The sequence below is a fragment of the Quercus suber genome, unplaced genomic scaffold (assembly GCF_002906115.3).
Source record: "Quercus suber isolate HL8 unplaced genomic scaffold, Cork oak 2.0 scaffold_93, whole genome shotgun sequence".
Classification (NCBI taxonomy): domain Eukaryota; kingdom Viridiplantae; phylum Streptophyta; class Magnoliopsida; order Fagales; family Fagaceae; genus Quercus; species Quercus suber.
The window spans coordinates 165,047-185,494 of NW_027069558.1; the positions used below are offsets into that span (position 1 = coordinate 165,047).

A 20,448-nucleotide genomic window follows, 5' to 3' on the forward strand; every position below is an offset into this window, starting at 1 on the left:
CCTTATGTGGAGAAGAAAGAGAGAGGGGAGAGGCACACGTATGAGAAAAGAAAGAGAAGAGAGGCACACGTGTGAGAGGGATTAAAAAACAATAATTCCTTATAACATTCAGCTACAGTGAACTCATAGAGATGTCAAAATTTTTGGCATTTGAGAGCTTTGATGTCGTGGGTGTTTTTGTGTGTTGGTTGTTAAATTAGTTTTTTGGCATTTTTAGTATCCTTAATGTGAATGCTCATATATACCAGCTTGATAAACCATTACTGTCAAACAACTAGATTAACTCACATTGCAAAATCCAGTCCAGAAAATATTCTGCATTATTAACCCAACTTGCTCCATAGACTAGGTTAAACTCAAACTAAAAAATCAAGCTGTGCATTAAAATTTTGCATATCACTAATAATCTGAAAACTGTATGATCATTGATCACAAATTAGTTATCACAATAACCAGTTACAGTTGCTGATTTCTCTAGTAATTATCAGCAATAAAATGACTACAAAATTGTTAACTTTCAGGATACAACTCCTGATGAGCTGCTGGCCTTTCTTTGTACTGTGCAGTGTTCAGTAAGGTCGAAACTTCCTCGCAGCTCTCAATTGTTGTATCCGTTTTTTATCCTCCTCAAACTTGCTTTGTAACGTTAAGATCTCTGCAAGGAAATTAAAAAAAATATATATATATATATATATGCCATGCATCAGTATCTGTACCAACCTAACAATATGAGAAATGCATCCCACTTTTTCAAGAATCATCCATTACAAGTATCAACCGCATATGCCATGGTTGTTTTGCCCAAGATAAAAGTAAACAAAGCACCCATCTTATACACATTTAAATATCCTATGTTGTACGCACGCATAAACTTGTATATATGTGGATGTTCTACATATTCAACATTTTCACAGCTTTTTTTCACAACTGTTGACATGACCTATTATGAATTAGATTTGGTGCATGGTAAAAGTGTTGTCAGTGGTGGACCCAAGTGAAATTGATGTGGCTCTAATCACAATAGGTCATGTTAGTAATTGTAAAAAATATTGTGTTAGACAAGTGAAACACGGTGTGCAGTTTTTTTGAGGCAAGTGGCTTTCATGAACACCATAAGTGTCCCTGGAATTCTTTTACCAAGAACAACATGACATTCACTTCATGCACCTTTGGAAACTCTATAACCAAATCTACAAGCTCAAAATCCAGTCCAGAAAATATTCTGCATTATTAACCCAACTTGCTCCATAGACTAGGTTAAACTCAAACTAAAAAATCAAGCTGTGCATTAAAATTTTGCATATCACTAATAATCTGAAAACTGTATGATCATTGATCACAAATTAGTTATCACAATAACCAGTTACAGTTGCTGATTTCTCTAGTAATTATCAGCAATAAAATGACTACAAAATTGTTAACTTTCAGGATACAACTCCTGATGAGCTGCTGGCCTTTCTTTGTACTGTGCAGTGTTCAGTAAGGTCGAAACTTCCTCGCAGCTCTCAATTGTTGTATCCGTTTTTTATCCTCCTCAAACTTGCTTTGTAACGTTAAGATCTCTGCAAGGAAATTAAAAAAAATATATATATATATATATATGCCATGCATCAGTATCTGTACCAACCTAACAATATGAGAAATGCATCCCACTTTTTCAAGAATCATCCATTACAAGTATCAACCGCATATGCCATGGTTGTTTTGCCCAAGATAAAAGTAAACAAAGCACCCATCTTATACACATTTAAATATCCTATGTTGTACGCACGCATAAACTTGTATATATGTGGATGTTCTACATATTCAACATTTTCACAGCTTTTTTTCACAACTGTTGACATGACCTATTATGAATTAGATTTGGTGCATGGTAAAAGTGTTGTCAGTGGTGGACCCAAGTGAAATTGATGTGGCTCTAATCACAATAGGTCATGTTAGTAATTGTAAAAAATATTGTGTTCCTAGCATTATTCAAAGACAAGTGAAACACGGTGTGCGGTTTTTTTGAGGCAAGTGGCTTTCATGAACACCATAAGTGTCCCTGGAATTCTTTTACCAAGAACAACATGACATTCACTTCATGCACCTTTGGAAACTCTATAACCAAATCTACAAGCTCTGACTATATCATTTACATAATCACTATTACAAATCATCATAGAGATGAAAATTTGATTATAAAATAGAAAAGGAAAAGATTTAGCTGAAACAACATAATCATGCATGATAAAGAGAAAAACGTTCCTTCAACATCTGAAACTTGGGGTTGTAACTTGTAAATATCCAAATTTAAGTTCTTTATTATATTCTCAGTAATATATTCTTTTAACATACATACATATACTGTTTTTAAGGAAAAGAAATGAAAATAAATTTTCCAAATCTTACCATTTCTCTGAGCTTCTCTTCTTTGAAAACGGTAGAAGTCTAGCTTAACATCTTCACGCTTCTTCTTTTTCATGTTATCCTCCACAACAGCCTTGGCTACAGAGCCCACAGTAGTTCCGCTTTCAACATCTGTTGTCTTTTTCCTTCCTTTATGATGTACAACAACTGTCCAACCCCCTTCAGCGGCTTGGGCTTCTCTTTCTTTCCTTTCCTGTATGTGCCATAACAAAATAAATTAGGATTAAAACTAAAGAGTGAACCTCATAGATAGTAGTTGAAGAAAGAAAAGGACCACAAAATTTCTATCAATTTGCAAGGTATCAATTATAGAATAGACACATTCTCATCATTGACCAATAGAAAGTTTTCCATAACAGACTTATGCATGGATCCCTAATTTTACCAGCACATGAGCAACATTAATATGATACATGGAGATGGATGCAAGTGTACATTTCCCTTTCACACAAGCAAATGCTAGTCTTGCAGACGAGGGTTAGATACTGCAATCTGTGGTATATATTAAACAAACAAGCATTCCCCTTTAAAGAAAACTGCGAACAAATGTAATAGAAGAGCCCAGTATATCAACAAGTTGAATGTCTATCTAATCAAACAACTACATAAATCGTGCTTTGTTCATGGTTGTAACAAGCAATTACTCAAATAGTTGGTACACGTATAATTAGCCAATTATTCTGTGAAACTCATATTCCCGCTTTCAAAACAACTAGATATTAGTCCAAACTGAAATCAAACCAAGGTGATAAGAGACAAAAGACCTATGGTGGAGACTTAAAAGTTAAAACACTATAAAAATGTATATGCCAAATAGATTAGCCAAAAATAGTTAGCGCATCAACCCAAAATGGAGTTTCAAGAAAGAATTAGAAATCCACTGCACAGATGACAGAAACAAAACAAAAAGATGACGTGGAAGCTTACCAAGGTAGGGCCCTTTGGGCCCACCCTTGGGGAGTAGACCACAGATACACGACCTTACCTCCAGAGCTGCATATCAGGTAACTAGGGGAACTCCAGTGGAGATTCAAATCAGGATATATGGGTATACAGCTCATCCCAAGCCTCTCACAAAAAACAATAAAAAAATCTACGAAAAGAGAAAGAAATTCAAAGAAATAAAGAGAGTAATCACAATCTTTTTTCTTTTTTTTGGGCAGGAAGAACATAGAATGAATGGGAAGAGAGAGGTGTGGACTGAGTAATAGCAAATTTTATATGGAAAAAAAAAGAAAAAAGAAAAAAAGAAAAAAAAAGCATAGAAGAGCAAATGTTGGAACAAGAATAACAGTAAGGTGTGAAATTGTAGAGGAAAAGAAGAGTCAAAAAGGGAGAACAAAGTTTTAACAAAGTGCAATTGACGGTGAGCTAAAATAGAAGAGGAAGGGTTGGAGCAAGAATAACCATAAGGTGTGAAATTACGGTGGAGAAGAAGAGCAAAAAAAAAAAAAAAAGGAGAGGAATTGTTGGACAAAGTGCAACGGTAAACCAGGGAATGGAATAGTCAAAAATTTAAGAAGACAAATTGATTTGCTAGTGACATGGCACAACAAGTTGCTAGTGACATGGAGCAACATTAAATGCCTCCATATATATATATATATATGACATGGCACAACAGGTTGTTACTTGCTGGCGCAACATGAACTTAGCAACATTAAACAAAAAAAAATATTGTTTAGATTATGGTTAACAATCAAATTCAGAATCACTGACAGAGTTACAGCAGAGAAAAATACCTGTTCTAGCTTTGCCTCATGAACAGTTATAAATTCATCAATATTTTGCTCCAAAACCTTCAACCCCGGTCTACTTTGGTTATACTCCATAATCCATTCTGCAGTTTACAAAGTTTTCAATGAGAAAACAACGACATGAACCACAAACATCAATAACAGAAGCATAATACAGTTAAAATTATCCTCAAAATAAAACTGATTGTCCTCGTTAAGTTCAGTAAATAATTTTTTTAAGCAAATTTCAGCAGTGAACCATGCAGGTTCTCATGCATGCATACGTCACCATCATGCTAGCAAACAGAGGAATCGGGTAATGTTGATACCCCTAATATTTGATTTAGGCAGATTCTGGCAATCTTCTTTTGTTCAAAAGTTTTCATTGTTGGTGGTCTGTGTAAGTTCTTATGTTTACCTTTTTGTAAGAACCTTGGACATCTAGTACATTGACCTTTTTCTCTTTCTCTAGTAGTGAACCTTTTCATATTTGCCTTTCCACCCAAAAAAATCCATTTGATTACTAAACTGTATTTCTTGCCAGTACATTATGAGGAATTGAAAGCACACATATAAGATAAATGTCCCAAAATTGGCAGTTCATACTTTTCATTCCTTTTGAGCAGTCCTCATCCCCAGAAGATATTTGATAAACATCATCGGAATCAGCTTCTGGTGCCTTTTCCTGTGACTTCTTGGCCTCCTTGGATGAATTGTGCTCTTTCTTTCTCTTCATCCTAGCTTTCTTGGAACTACCTATAAGAAAAAAACTTTTATTTTGCTCATTTATCAACTATGATAATTAAGAAGTGAGAAGTATATGTTGCCACTACATTTTGAGCAATTTAACACAAGAATAACTGTGCTTTGTTAATAATTCATACCTTTCACCCCTTTTGAGCAGCTCTCATCCCCACAAGAGAGATGACAAACTTCATCCTGATCAGTCTCCCCCTTTTTTGATGAACCATCATCCTCCTTTTTCTTGCGCTTAGTCTTCTTAGACTTACCTACAAGAAAAAAAAAAAAAAAAAAAAAAAGAGAAACCCTGATGTTGATGCTAAAGTAAAAAAAAAAAAAAAAAAAAAAAAAAGCATAGAAGAGGAAATGTTGGAACAAGAATAATGGTAAGGTGTGAAATTGTAGAGGAAAAGAAGAGTAAAAAAGGGAGAATAAAGTTTTAACAAAGTGCAATTGATGGTGAGCTAAAAGAAGAGGAAGGGTTGGAGCAAGAATAACCATAAGGTGTGAAATTATGGTAGAGAAGAAGAGCAAAAAAAAAAAAAGGAGAGGAATTGTTGGACAAAGTGCAACGGTAAACCAGGGAATGGAATAGTAAAAAATTTAAGAAGACAAATTGATTTGCTAGTGACATGGCACAACAAGTTGCTAGTGACATGGAGCAACATTAAATGCCTCCATATATATATATATATATATGACATGGCACAACAGGTTGCTACTTGCTGGCGCAACATGAACTTAGTAACATTAAACAAAAAAATATATTGTTTAGATTATGGTTAACTATCAAATTCAGAATCACTGACAGAGTTACAGCAGAGAAAAACACCTGTTCTAGCTTTGCCTCATGAGCAGTTATAAATTCATCAATATTTTGCTCCAAAACCTTCAACCCCGGTCTACTTTGGTTATACTCCATAATCCATTCTGCAGTTTACAAAGTTTTCAATGAGAAAACAATGACATGAACCACAAACATCAATAACAGAAGCATAATACAGTTAAAATTATCCTCAAAATAAAACTGATTGTCCTTGTTAAGTTCAGTCAAAATTTTTTTTAAGCAAATTTCAGCAGTGATCCATGCAGGTTCTCATGCATGCATATGTCACCATCATGCTAGCAAACAGAGGAATCGGGTAATGTTGATACCCCTAATATTTGATTTAGGCAGATTCTGGCAATCTTCTTTTGTTCAAAAGTTTTCATTGTTGGTGGTCTGTGTAAGTTCTTATGTTACCTTTTTGTAAGAACCTTGGACATCTAGTACATTGACCTTTTTCTCTTTCTCTAGTAGTGAACTTTTTCATATTTGCCTTTCCACCCAAAAAAATCCATTTGATTACTAAACTGTATTTCTTGCCAGTACATTATGAGGAATTGAAAGCACACATATAAGATAAATGTCCCAAAATTGGCCGTTCATACTTTTCATTCCTTTTGAGCAGTCCTCATCCCCAGAAGATATTTGATAAACATCATCGGAATCAGCTTCTGGTGCCTTTTCCTGTGACTTCTTGGCCTCCTTGGATGAATTGTGCTCTTTCTTTCTCTTCATCCTAGCTTTCTTGGAACTACCTATAAGAAAAAAACTTTTATTTTGCTCATTTATCAACTATGATAATTAAGAAGTGAGAAGTATATGTTGCCACTACATTTTGAGCAATTTAACACAAAAATAACTGTGCTTTGTTAATAATTCATACCTTTCACCCCTTTTGAGCAGCTCTCATCCCCACAAGAGAGATGACAAACTTCATCCTGATCAGTCTCCCCCTTTTTTGATGAACCATCATCCTCCTTTTTCTTGCACTTAGTCTTCTTAGACTTACCTACAAGAAAAAAAAAAAAAAAAAAGAGAAACCCTGGTGTTGATGCTAAAGTTGCAATAGTAATGTCATTTTGTGAACTTGGTATAGACAAACAAAAGCTACTGCCTTTTTTACTATTTCTGATCTAGGTTTCAACATTAGTCTCTTTGAAGAGGTAGAAAAAAAAAATGAGGTTTTTTCAGACTAGCCAATTTGCATAGGAGACATAACTTTATTGTACCAAAAAAAAAAAAAAATACAATCATTGAGAACCAGGAAGCAATTCAAGAAATGTTGTGCAGTTTTACATTTATGATATATCTATATACCTGCTTTTCATTTTCACTTTTATAGATAAATTCAATAGTTAGAATGGGAGAGGAGAGATTTGAATCATTTGAACCCTGGATGCCTCCACTGGAAACGCCCGGAGGTGCCAGTTGGTGTCCAAATCTGTATACTTGGCTCTTGACATCAATCTATATAAACCCTATCTAAGTAAAACTGCAGTAAGCAGTTCATTAAACTCACTTGGGATTTCAAAAAGTCTTCTGCCTTTGGTGTCCGAAGGCAGATGGAGTTCCTTTTGATATGTCTGAGGAATGAGACCAGACAATTGGAAAAAAATTCTACAGAGGAAAAAGTTCTTCATAAGCTTAAATCTATGAATCGAGACAAAGCACCAAGCGCAGAAAGTTTCATCACTGCTTTCCTCCAGAAGTGTTGAAGTGTGGAGAGGGGAGACAAAATATTTTTTTTTTCATTCATCCATGCTAGAGGTACATTTGAAAAAAGTCTCATTGTTTTATTGCTCTTATTCCCCAGAAAACTGGTACTTTTGAATTGAAAGATTTTGGGCCTATTTGTTTCCTTGGTAGTGTCTACAAAATTCTCACCAAAGTCTTGAAAACAGGTTGAAATGTGTGTTAGGGAAGATCATTTTAAACACATAAAATGCATTTGTAGTATGTAAATTGGGATTTTCAGATTTTCTTGTTACAAAGATGTGGTTTGGGAGAGAAACAGAGGCAACAGATTCATTTTTTTCCCTGTTGTCTACTTTTATATGATTATCAACGGTGCTCCAAATGGTTTCATTGAGAGTGGCAGAGATTTACAGCAAGGTGACCCTCACCTATTTTTGTTCCTTATAGTTATGAAGGTCTGCACCAAGGTTACTAAAGGCTAGAATGTAATTGTAATCTTCTTCTTATTCTTTAATGAACCTGGCCATTTTTAGCTTTCCTTTCTTTTAATAAAATAATATATCTTATCAAAAAAATCCTATTATATTTTTCTTTGCTTTGGTCTTGTTTGTTGCTAGGATTTCTTCTTAGACCCTTCATCTATACTAGACCTAAGTTCTCCTCAATGTATCAAGATTGCAAAATCAAATAGTTCTAGGCAGCAAGAATCCATTAATAAAATTAAGCCTTATAATTTATTTTTGGAAGAACAAAGCATAGCATTTATTATCTAATGTTAAAAATCAATGAACGCACCATATTGGTCAACAAATTCAACTTCAGCATCTGTGCTGGGCTGCTCACTTTTTCCAGTCAGAGTGTTTCTTTCCTCATTTTTTCTATTTTTCTTCCTAGATGACTCTTTCATTTTCCTTCCACTGATTGCATTGATCGAACCATCTGAATCAAATAAATAAACAAAAGAAAAACCAATATAAATTATATATATATTTATAATAAAATAAAATAAAAGATTCTTTCAGCTGTAAAGTTCTTTGAAAAAAAGCATTAGCCTGTAAAAACCACATTCACCTTTGATATTGCTCCGAACAGCTTTGCCAGTGTCAAAATCATTTCCCTTCTCTCTTTTTCTCTTATTCTTTTCTGTAGGTTTGCTCTTTTCCCTTTCCACTTCCATATTTAAAACTTCATCTGAAAACAACAAAGAAGTTAGGGACTAACATACTTGCCATTAAACTTCAGAATAAATAACACCTGCCTCTAAACACTTCAGCAGCAATATAAATCATGCAATTGTGTATTGCAAGTAGAAAATCATGGCCAAACTGCAAAATCTAGGAAATCTACCTTGGAAATAAAATGGTCAGATGCATGTATGATGTGGCTCCCAACCCCGAGCAATTTTATACTGGTCTTAATAAGGACAACCAAGAATTGCATTATTGTTTTCACATGATTTTTATTCATCTGCTAATGTATCCATCAGATGAATTACGATCATGAGTTCAATTACATTTCTTATGACCCTATAAGGTCTATGACTCGTCAACAGGATCTGTAAATAGCCCAGACTATTTGAGATATAATTGTTTTAATGATATTGCATTGATATATCTAAATTCCCGAAACCCAAAACTTGAAACCTTTTCCTATCTTCAGGAACCTGCTTGAAGTGCACTTTCTTAGGTAATTACTTATGACCAATTACTAAACCATTTTTTTTTTTTTTTGATAAGTATGACCAATTACTAAAACATGCTTAAGACTCCAATATATTTTCTGGATACACTAAATGCCTTGGTGATTTCTACTCTTATCTACAAAAGTTGATAGCGTTTGATAGAATTGACCAGTAAGACAATTCTGTTTTCCCCTAAACTCAATAATGCTTGTAAACTTGCATCGGTATCCAATAAGCAAAATAGATGCATTGCTGAACTTATAGTGAAAAGGTATAGTATATCATAGTTGATATTTAAGATCACAATCCCATACCAAAAATCCAAATACTAATTGCAAACCACAAACATCTTGTTAAGTTTACATAATCAACTCATTCCAAATTTCATATTTTCGGACAACTGCTAAAAAAATTTCAAAGCAGCCGAGGGCACCACCAAATTAGAACAGCAAAATGGATAAAACCCATGTGGAAAAAACATAAATTAAAAAAGCAATCCACAGACCCAGAAGCAGAAAAGTGATAATGAAGCTGAAAAAAAAAAAAAAAAAAAAAAGCAGAAAAGGCACAAACCCTTTTGAAGCTTGTCAATATTTTGCCTTTTCTTCTTATTCTTCTTGTGTTTCAGCTGCAAGTCCATAACTTTCTTTTCTTTCCCTCTCTCTCTCTTTATACAAACAGTGGGCATCAAAATGGGAGTCATATGTGAATTGGGTTAGAACAATTGCAGCAACAAAAATTCAAATATATTAGCACTTTAATTTAATTTAGAATCAAACATCAAAATCTCAAACAGTTATCCCACCTTTAAAAAAAAAAAAAAAACCAACCTTTGTTGAGATTCGGCTATAACTTGTGTAATTACTCGCAGAGCAGAGAGAGAGAGACACACACACACACGGTGGAGGCTCAATTCTCACTAGGCTTTGGCTGCCTGCCTCTGTGAGAGAGAAAGAGGGCAGGGACAATGAGAGAGGCTAAAGGGTTTTAGGGGGGAACGGTGTCGTTGCAAACTACACCCCGGTGCTGGGGGGTTCAACTTCAACTTAGGTTTTTTGATTTTTTGTTATAAAAAATAAAAACGACGTCGTTTATAGGTTTTGTTTTTTTTTTCTTTCTCCCTAATGTTCCCCCTGGAGCACCGTAAGTACACCAAGTTTACAAGTAAATTTCAAATTACACTCCTAAAGTCTAAGAATATTTTAATTTTATATTCTAAAATTTTAGAATTTGAAATTTATCACATAAAGTTAGGGGGTGTTTGAATTTTACAACTTGATATTTCAAAATTTACATTTTACAATCCCAAATTTTGAAACTTTAGGGTCTAAAATCTAAAAACTCTTAAATTTTAGGAAGTAAAATTCGAATACCCTTCAAATTTAGGAAGTAAAATCCAAATTATAAAACATTAGGGTGTAAAATCTAAACATCCTCAAGGGTAAAATCTAAATTTTGAAACTTCAAGGTGTAAAATCTAAACACCGTTAAACTTAAGAGGTGTAATTTGCAATTTACCCATAATTAAATTGAACCCCAAAAGTGGTGGTCCCGTGTGTGTGAGTTGGCAAGCCAGGTGTGCATTTGAGGTTGGACTGAAACTGAACCATATTAGGGGATTTTTTCCCGCCGTGAGCTCTTTGTCCGCTTTAGGGAGCCAAGCCCACATGTAGCAGTGGTATACTCATGCAAGTGTCAAGCACATATAAAGCATAAGTGGGGCACTTCTCTTGCCGATGTGGGACTAAGGTGTCAAGCCTCAAAGGTGAAAATCCTGACCTTCCATGTCGCTTGAGAACAAAACCGTGCGGTCTTGGCTCGCAAAAGCAAACAAAGAGCTTGCGGTAGGAAAAAATCCCCCACATATTAAATTAGTAAAAATTGAAAAATGACTAAAATAGTCCAAATAAATATAGAATTCTATCTTTCAAATGTATTTTTTATATCATAACTTTCATAAGATAAATAAAAAATTTGAAATCCTAAGCAAACATAATAAACAAAATATATAACAATATCATAGTTGATTTACTAATTGTCAAAAAGAAAATTATTAATTTACATTTAATTCATGTAAAATTTACATTGTAAACTAAATATATATATATATATAATATTATATATTTTAATACAAATATATACAATATTGTACATTTTACACAAATATGCATCACATGACTGCTATAATATAATCCAATAATTATTCCCTCAAAGAAACTTTTTCTTTTTCTTTTTTGGAGAAAGACTCAAAGAAACATAGTTGTTTTATCAAAACTACTATTGAAGTAAACAATTAATAAACCACCGATAGACTTCAAGTTTTCAAGTCCCTTCAACAAACAAATTGAGTTTGAGAGTTCGAAGAAAAAGAAAAAAAACTAGAACAGTGAAAGAGAGAGACCCTAGCGCCATTGCTTGCTAGTTTGGAGAGATTTGATCACCAGTCGTCGACTGGAGGTTGTAGAAAACTTGTGAGGGCAAACTTTTGAGCTATTACAGTGTGGAGACTACGACCTTGTAAGAGAAAAAATTTAAGTTTTTTCTTTTTCTATTTGGAAGGATCTTGTAAAAGGATTTTATTTTTTTAAGAAAGATTATTGAAGATCAAGTTATTCTTATACTACTATTTCTTTTTGGTTCTTTGTATCAATTGATCCTTCTTTTACCTTTTGGTGTTTTCTTGACAATGGCAATATTACCAAGATTCTTTTTTGCTTTTTTAAGCTCTAATATGAACCATGAGAACCGTTTACGGTTTTTAAAACCGGGCAGTTCACTGGCTTATTTACATATGCCGGTTTTGGGATATAAAAGAACCATTTTGGTGAACAAATCACGGTTAGCCAGGTCAGGCCGTACAGTTCGATCTAGATTTCAAAGCCATGCAATGTAGCTCACAAACCCCAATCCAGTCTTAAAACCTAACACCTCTCTTTCTCTCTCTCTAAGCTCGCTCTACACAAAAATTGAAAGTCCTATGTATCCCCAAAATTAATTCACAAAACCTAACCCTAAAAAACAACCAGGAGACACCAATGGCACTTGCTTCTATGACCTTACCATCTTCTCCGATCTCAACTTCACAATTCCACTCACTCCTCACATTTCCAAGTACTCTCCAATCCAAATCTCAATCTCAATCTTCCACCATTTCGTTCTCTCACTTCACTCTTTCACACCACTATCTCATAACAATCTCTATTCAAAAACCCCAAAGACCCCATTTTTCGTAGATTCTTGTTTGAACTTGAACAAGCCATTGCAGAGAAAGACACAGATCACACTCATTTAGTTGTAGTTGATATTTTTGCAAAACCTACTGTGGGTGTGGATGATATTAGGAAAGAGTTAGAGTTAAATAATGATGTAGTTAGTCATGAATTGGTATTGAGGGTTTTGGAGAAGCTCGAATTGAGCCCCGATGTGGCGAAGAGGTTTTTCAATTGGGTTTTAGAGAGTGATGGTTAGAGACTCAGCTCTAAATCATAGAATTCAATGCTGGGGATTCTGGGTGTTAATGGGTTTGTTGAGGAGTTTTGAGATTTGTTTGAGGTTACGAACAAAAAAGGGTATGGGATATCCAAGGGTGTGCAAAATAAGGTCTTAGAGAGGTTCCAAAAGGATAGGTTGGGTGGTGATGTTGAAAAATTAAAAGTTGTGTATGCCTCTGGATCGATGGATAATTCGATGGAGAAGGCTGTTCAAAGTTGTGTAAGATTGTTAGAAGTGAAGTGTGGAGTGATGATGTTGAAAGGAAGATACGGGAATTGGGTATTGAATATTCGAGCGATATGGTTAAGATGGTATTGGAAAATGTTGGTGTGGAGCCAACAAAAGCGTTGATTTTCTTTAGGTGGGTGGGGGAGAGTAGGCTGTTTAAGCACGATGAGCGAACTTATAATGCTGTGGCCAAGATGTTAGGGCAGGAAGATTGTTTCGATAGGTTTTGGAAAGTTGTTGATGAGATGAGAAGCAATGGGTATGATATGGAGGAGGAGACATTTGTTAAGGTGTTAGGGTGGTTTTGTAAGAGGAAAATGATTAAGGATGTTGTGGATTTGTATGAGTTTGCCATGGCTGGTGCAAATAAGCCTTTTGAGGATTGTTGTGTCTTTCTATTAAGGAAAGTCGCAATTGGTAAACAATTGGATATGGGTCTATTTTTTAGGGTTGTGAGGATTTTTACCGAGAACGGGAATTTTTTGACAAATTCTATGCTTGGTGCAGTTCTTAAGTCATTAACTAGTGTTGGTAGACTTGGAGAGTGCAATAAGGTTTTGAAAGCAATGAAAGAAGGTGGGTTTGTGGCTAATGGTCATTTACAGAGTAAAATTGCATTTCAGCTTAGTAGCACTGCTAAAAAGGATGAGGCAAGTGAACTTATGGAGAATATGGAATCATCTGGGTCCACTCTAGATCACAGGACAGGGGCATCAACTAAGTTAAATGCAGCGGAAAATAAATTTGACACAGGTGATTTGTTTACGAATGGGGAAAATCATGAGGCAAAATCTCACTGGATGAATTTAAGGTCACCACTCTCGAGAATCCATTATTATCAAAACAAGCGGTTACAAGTGAAAGGAATTTCAGTACCTAATACCAACCTATAGTTGAACCCTTACCCCAATACCCAATTGGACTTGTAATGTAGCGGTAATCTTTCCTTTCAATGTACGGCTCTCAGTACGTGACTAACCAATGTGTTAAGACATATATGAATTATGTTAGGAATATATGTCAATGAAGAATTGGCTAATCTTTTGACAAAACGCACTTTTCGTGTAATTTGGTGGATCTAAGGCTGTGTTTGTTTCGTGTAAAATATTTTTCGGAAAATACATATTTTTCGGAAATGCTATTTTCCGGAAAAGGAAAATATTTTTAAGTGTTTGGTTGTATTATGAAAATTGGGGTGGAAAATATTTTCATGTGTTTGGTTCAATTAGGAAAATGCTATTTTCCTACAACAAATTCCGGCCACAACAACAACAACAAAGAAAAAATCCCCCACATATTAAATTAGTAAAAATTGAAAAATGACTAAAATAGTCCAAATAAATATAGAATTCTATCTTTCAAATGTATTTTTTATATCATAACTTTCATAAGATAAATAAAAAATTTGAAATCCTAAGCAAACATAATAAACAAAATATATAACAATATCATAGTTGATTTACTAATTGTCAAAAAGAAAATTATTAATTTACATTTAATTCATGTAAAATTTACATTGTAAACTAAATATATATATATATATAATATTATATATTTTAATACAAATATATACAATATTGTACATTTTACACAAATATGCATCACATGACTGCTATAATATAATCCAATAATTATTCCCTCAAAGAAACTTTTTCTTTTTTTTTTTGGAGAAAGACTCAAAGAAACATAGTTGATTTATCAAAACTACTATTGAAGTAAACAAATAATAAACCACCGATAGACTTCAAGTATTCAAGTCTCTTCAACAAACAAATTGAGTTTGAGAGTTTGAAGAAAAAGAAAAAGAAAAAAAAAAAAAAACTAGAACAGTGAGAGAAAGAGAGATCCTAGCGCCATTGCTTGCTAGTTTGGAGAGATTTGATCACTAGTCGTCGACTGGAGGTTGCAGAAAACTTGTGAGGGCAAACTTTTGAGCTATTACAGTGTGGAGACTAGGACCTTGTAAGAGAAAATTTTAAGTTTTTTCTTTTTCTATATGGAAGGATCTTGTAAAAGGATTTTATTTTTTTAAGAAAGATTATTGAAGATCAAGTTATTCTTATACTACTATTTCTTTTTGGTTCTTTGTATCAATTGATCATTCTTTTACCTTTTGGTGTTTTCTTAACAATGGCAATATTACCAAGATTCTTTTTTGCTTTTTTAAGCTCTGATCTGAACCATGAGAACCGTTTACGGTTTTTAAAACCAGGCAGTTCATTGACTTATTTACATATGCCAGTTTTGGGAGATAAAAGAACCATTTTGGTGAATAGTTCACGGTTAGCCAGGTTAGGCCGTACAGTTCGGTCTAGATTTTAAAGCCATGCAATGTAGCTCACAAACCCCAATCCAGTCTTAAAACCTAACACCTCTTTTTCTCTCTCTCTAAGCTCGCTCTACATAAAAATTGAAAGTCCTGTGTATCCCCAAAATTAATCCACAAACCCTAACCCTAAAAAACAACCAGGAGACACCAATGGCACTTGCTTCTATGACCTTACCACCTTCTCCGATCTCAACTTCACAATTCCACTCACTCCTCACATTTCCAAGTACTCTCCAATCCAAATCTCAATCTCAATCTTCCACCATTTCGTTCTCTCACTTCACTCTTTCACACCATTATCTCACAACAATCCCAATTCAAAAACCCCAAAGACCCCATTTTTCGTAGATTCTTGTTTGAACTTGAACAAGCCATTGAAGAGAAAGACACAGATCACACTTATTTGGTTGTAGTTGATATTTTTGCAAAACCTACTGTAGGTGTGGATGATATTAGGAAAGAGTTAGAGTTAAACAATGATGTAGTTAGTCATGAATTGGTATTGAGGGTTTTGGGGAAGCTCGAATTGAGCCCCGATGTGGCGAAGAGGTTTTCCACTTGGGTTTTAGAGAGTGATGGTTAGAGACTCAGCTCTAAATCATAGAATTCAATGCTGGGGATTCTGGGTGTTAATGGGTTTGTTGAGGAGTTTTGAGATTTGTTTGAGGTTATGAACAAAAAAGGGTATGGGATATCCAAGGGTATGCAAAATAAGGTCTTAGAGAGGTTCCAAAAGGATAGGTTGGGTGGTGATGTTGAAAAATTAAAAGTTGTGTATGCCTCTGGATCGATGGATAATTCGATGGAGAAGGTTGTTCAAAGTTGTGTAAGATTGTTAGGAGTGAAGTGTGGAGTGATGATGTTGAAAGGAAGATACGGGAATTGAGTATTGAATATTCGAGCGATATGGTTAAGATGGTATTGGAAAATGTTGGTGTGGAGCCAACAAAAGCGTTGATTTTCTTTAGGTGGGTGGAGGAGAGTAGGTTGTTTAAGCCCGATGAGCGAACTTATAATGCTGTGGCCAAGATGTTAGGGCAGAAAGATTGTATCGATAGGTTTTGGAAAGTTGTTGATGAGATGAGAAGCAATGGGTATGATATGGAGGAGGAGACATTTGTTAAGGTGTTAGGGTGGTTTTGTAAGAGGAAAATGATTAAGGATGTTGTGGATTTGTATGAGTTTGCCATGGCTGGTGCAAATAAGCCTTTTGAGGATTGTTGCGTCTTTCTATTGAGGAAAGTAGAAGTTGGTAAACAATTGGATATGGGTCTATTTTTTAGGGTTTTGAGGATTTTTACTGAGAAGGGGAATTTTTTGACAAATTCTATGCTTGGTGTAGTTCTTGAGTCATTAACTAGTGTTGGTAGACTTGGAGAGTGCAGTAAGGTTTTGAAAGCAATGAAAGAAGGTGGGTTTGTGGCTAATGGTCATTTATAGAGTAAAATTGCATTTCAGCTTAGTAGCACTGCTAAAAAGGATGAGGCAAGTGAACTTATGGAGAATATGGAATCATCTAGGTCCATTCTAGATCACAGGACAGGGGCATCTTTCATTAAGGGGCATTGTGTAGCTGGGGATTTTGACAAGGCTTCTAATTGTTTCAAATAGATATGATGGGCAAAAAATGTATTGACCTCTTTGGTAAATTAATCAATTAATTATCCAAGTGAATTAATTAAATTCAATTACATGTAATAAGCGTGGTAGTACAAATAAATCATCAAATAAGTTAAATGCAAGGGAAAATAAATTTGACACAGGTGATTTGTTTACGAATGGGGAAAATCATGAGGCAAAATCTCACTGGGTGAATTTAAGGTCACCACTCCCGAGAATCCATTATTATCAAAATAAGCAGTTACAAGTAAAAGGAATTTCAGTACCTAATACCAACCTATAGTTGAACCCTTACCCTAATACCCAATTGGACTTGTAATGTAGCAGTAATCTCTCATTTCAATGTACGGCTCCCAGTACGTGACTAACCAATGTGTTAAGACATATGTGAATCATGTTAGGAATATATGTCAATGTAGAATTGGCTAGTCTTTTGACAAAACACACTTTACTTGTAATTTGGTAGATCTAGGATGTGTTTAATACTTCAAGCAACAATGTTTCAAGTCTAAGTGTTAAAACCATGCAACTCTGTCCAAGAATCAAGCAAAGAAGTGCTGGATTTTAAAGCTCGACAGATAGCATCTATTGAGGTTTAAAAGGCATGTTTAGCCCGATACTCGACAATTGCTCGATAGATAACCTATTTATCGAGATATACAAAAAATCAGTTTTTCAGATCTGATTTCACACAACAAATCCATGTATACATGTTTAGGCTTTCTTTTTTCACAACCCTAAACATATATAAGGATTTTTTTAAGGGCCGTCACAGCTGATGCAAAGGTTTTTCACAAGCATATTGTGACCGGAGACAATTTACCCTAGTTCATCGTTCTATTCAAGAAAATGTTGCGTTTGTACGCTGTAGGGTTTTGTAACCAAGGAACTTCATAATCTTCATCGTATTGATGAACTGAAGAACTTTACAGCTAACATCCTTCTCAAGTTGATGGTTAGTCACGTATTTAGATCCGTGCATCGATTGGTTAGTCACGTACTAGAAGCCGTGCATTAAAAGGAGAGATTGTCATTACAGAACAAGTCCAATTGGGTATTGGGGTAAGGGTTTAACTGTAGGTTGGTATAAGGTGTTGAGATTCCTTTACTTGTAACCACTTGTTGTGATAATAATACATTCTTAGGAGTGGTGACCTTAAAATCACCAAGTGGGGTTTTTGCTTTGAAGGTTTTCCCTATTCGTAAACAAATCACTATGTCAACTTTATTTTCCGCTGCATATTAACTTAGTTGGTGATTTGTTTGTACTACCACGCGTATTGCATGTTAATTAACTTAATTAATTCACTTGGCAAATTAATTGGTTAATTTATCACGAGGGGTCAATACATTCTTTGGCCTATCACAATAATGCATTAACACACCAACTTGAGAAAGATGTTAGCTGCAAAGTTTTTCATTTCATCCAACAATGAAAATCAAGAAGTTCCATGGTTATAAAACACTTGGTATAAAGACGCAATAACTTCTACAGAGAGAAAGATGAACTAGGGCAAATTTTGTCTCCGGTCACAATACGCGTGTATAATCACTTCGCATCAAGTTGCATCAAAATGTGATGGCTTTTAAAATAATTCTTATATATGTCTAGGGTTGTGAGAAAAGAAACCCTACACAAATATTCATGGATATGCGTGAATCAAATTTGAAAATTCTAATTTCGTAATTCTCGACAAATACAGGTTTTGTTGAGTTTCAACATTAATCCTAGATAGAAATGATTCTATCAAGATATCTGTCGAGTTTTAATGAACAGCACTTCTTTATTTGTTTCTTGGTCAGACTTGCATGGCTTTAATACTAAACTTGAACACTTGTTTCTTGAAGTACTAAACTCATCATAGATCTACCCAATTACAAGTAAAGTGCGTTTTGTCAAAGGATTAGCCAATTTACATCACATATGTTTCTAACAATTCCACATATGTCCTAACAAGATGGTTGAAAAAGAGTGATTTTCTTCTGCTGTTTATGCACTCCACATTTTGGTAAATGCTTATTGCCAAAAGAACAGGGCAATAGAGGCATGCAGGCTTCTTGTTGAACTGGTGAATGTTGAACAATTGAAGCCATGGCATACTACATATAAAGAATTGATAAGTAAGTTGTTGGTTCAGGGTGGGTTTTAGGATGCTTTAAGTCTTTTTGGATTTGATGAAAAATCAAGGGTTCCCACCCTTTATGGATCCATTTATTGAGTATGTATCAAAGTCTAGAACTGGTGATGTTGCTATCAACTTTTTGAAGGAAATGCCTTCAAAGAAGTTTCCAGTGACATCTGTGTTTCTTCATACATTTGAAGCCTTCTTCAAGGCTGGAAGGCATATTGAAGCTCAAAATTTCCTTTCCAAATGCCCAGCCTACATTCATAACTATGCTGATGTCTTGAATCTCTTTTGTTCCATGAAATCTAGAAAAAGGTTCTTTTGCCACTAATGTGGCTGCATAGGCTTTTTTTGTCTGTATTTCCTTTTGTTTCATGTCAAATTAATGTATTATGATATTTCTTCAAGAAATTTTGGTATGCATATTTTGTATTCTCTTTCATCCAAAATTATTGACTATTGTGTCATCATAGGCTTTTTGTGGCTAATAAAATATATGGTTATTTGACTTTCCCAACATTTTTCTCTTTATCGTATTTGTTTCATGGGTACGATAGAACACTTAATGTGACACCTTAAGTGCTTAGTGATTGACTAGATTATTGATGAGATTAAAGATTTCCAATTTTCTTAAATGGGCTAGGGGAGTTAATGTCTTGGGTTGATTAACATTACGTATCTGAAGTTTGAAATAGATTTTTTGAAATATCAATTGACTGGGACTAGCCTTGCAATTTTTCTTGTAAGAGATTTCTTTTGACTTTTCTTCTGATATTCATATATGATGTTTATGATCTTTCACTGTGCTTGCCTTCTTTATACAATGACTTGATCCAATCCTTTATTCAATTTATTTTATGGATTTCGGTACTTGGCAATTTTTTAAGGCATGTATGTTGCAGCAAAGTTGGCTTTTCTAGATTGATTTGGTTTTCTATTTTGATAAACTCTAGCATTGCTAAGCATGTTTGTTGTGGTTCCATTTTTTGCTGTCATTGACTTGCACTTATGAGTTATGACAACTTATTAGAACTTTAGATCATTAATTAGTTACACTTCTTATTTGGTCTTTATAGTGATTCATTGTCTTTAGACCAAATGGCACCTCCTTTCCTAAGGTGATGGTGACATAATGTTTTAATCCTATATTGAAGTGAATTATGTTGACCCAAAAAAAAAAAAAAAACTAACAAGAACATTGTGCAAATGATTTCTGGTTAAATCAAATTGTTAGTAGATCTTTCTTTTTAGCACCCATGGTATATATTTGTGGAATTATGCTATTAGACTAGATAAGAAGTGTGGTTGGTCATAACTATTACTGCTTTCTTCTAGTGTCATTGGCTCAATTTTATATTTAAGTATGGGATTGGATCAGTTTATGCTAATATGTGGAGTTGCTGCTCCACTCCTATTGTATTGAGAATCTTACTTTAGTTCCTATTAGAGATTTTGGGAGCTTATTCTGTGTTTAGCTTATTTTGAAGCATCAAGTGGGTCCCTTGATGTGAGCCAATTCACTATGTAGAAAAGCCAGCTTATTTTCGAATGGTTTGCCCAATATG

General features: G+C 34.5%; 1 protein-coding gene and 2 pseudogenes across 2 annotated transcripts; 2 read left to right on the forward strand and 1 right to left on the reverse strand.

The window, feature by feature from the left end:
- Positions 1-1,269: 1,269 nt before the first annotated feature.
- On the reverse strand, positions 1,270-10,131 carry LOC112016043 (uncharacterized). 2 transcript variants are annotated; one of them, XM_065774478.1, is made up of 9 exons: positions 9,919-10,131; positions 9,662-9,755; positions 8,479-8,598; positions 8,203-8,346; positions 5,030-5,155; positions 4,752-4,901; positions 4,152-4,249; positions 2,392-2,602; positions 1,270-1,562 (listed from the first exon to the last, which is right to left on the reverse strand). In XM_065774478.1, the coding sequence occupies exons 2-9, from the start codon at positions 9,726-9,728 to the stop codon at positions 1,477-1,479; spliced, it is 1,002 nt and encodes a 333-aa protein (XP_065630550.1). In that variant the 5' UTR covers positions 9,729-9,755; positions 9,919-10,131; the 3' UTR covers positions 1,270-1,476. The 2 variants fall into 2 exon arrangements, with proteins under 2 accessions (XP_065630550.1, XP_065630551.1); XM_065774479.1 differs by lacking the exons at positions 4,152-4,249; positions 4,752-4,901; positions 5,030-5,155 and adding exons at positions 5,719-5,816; positions 6,318-6,467; positions 6,596-6,721.
- Positions 10,132-12,123: 1,992 nt separating this feature from the next.
- Positions 12,124-13,701, forward strand: LOC112013893 (pentatricopeptide repeat-containing protein At3g02490, mitochondrial-like; annotated as a pseudogene).
- Positions 13,702-14,938: 1,237 nt separating this feature from the next.
- On the forward strand, positions 14,939-19,314 carry LOC136067959 (pentatricopeptide repeat-containing protein At3g02490, mitochondrial-like; annotated as a pseudogene).
- The last annotated feature ends 1,134 nt before the right edge of the window (positions 19,315-20,448 follow it).

Excerpts from the sequence above, each read along its gene's own strand:
- LOC112016043 (XM_065774478.1), bottom strand. The coding sequence starts at position 9,728 with ATGGACTTGCAGCTGAAACACAAGAAGAATAAGAAGAAAAGGCAAAAT. Across the intron at positions 8,599-9,661 it reads TATTGACAAGCTTCAAAAGG|ATGAAGTTTTAAATATGGAA; the intron begins GTTTGTGCCTTT and ends TGTTGTTTTCAG. Across the intron at positions 2,603-4,151 it reads ATGAGGCAAAGCTAGAACAG|GAAAGGAAAGAAAGAGAAGC; the intron begins GTATTTTTCTCT and ends TGGCACATACAG.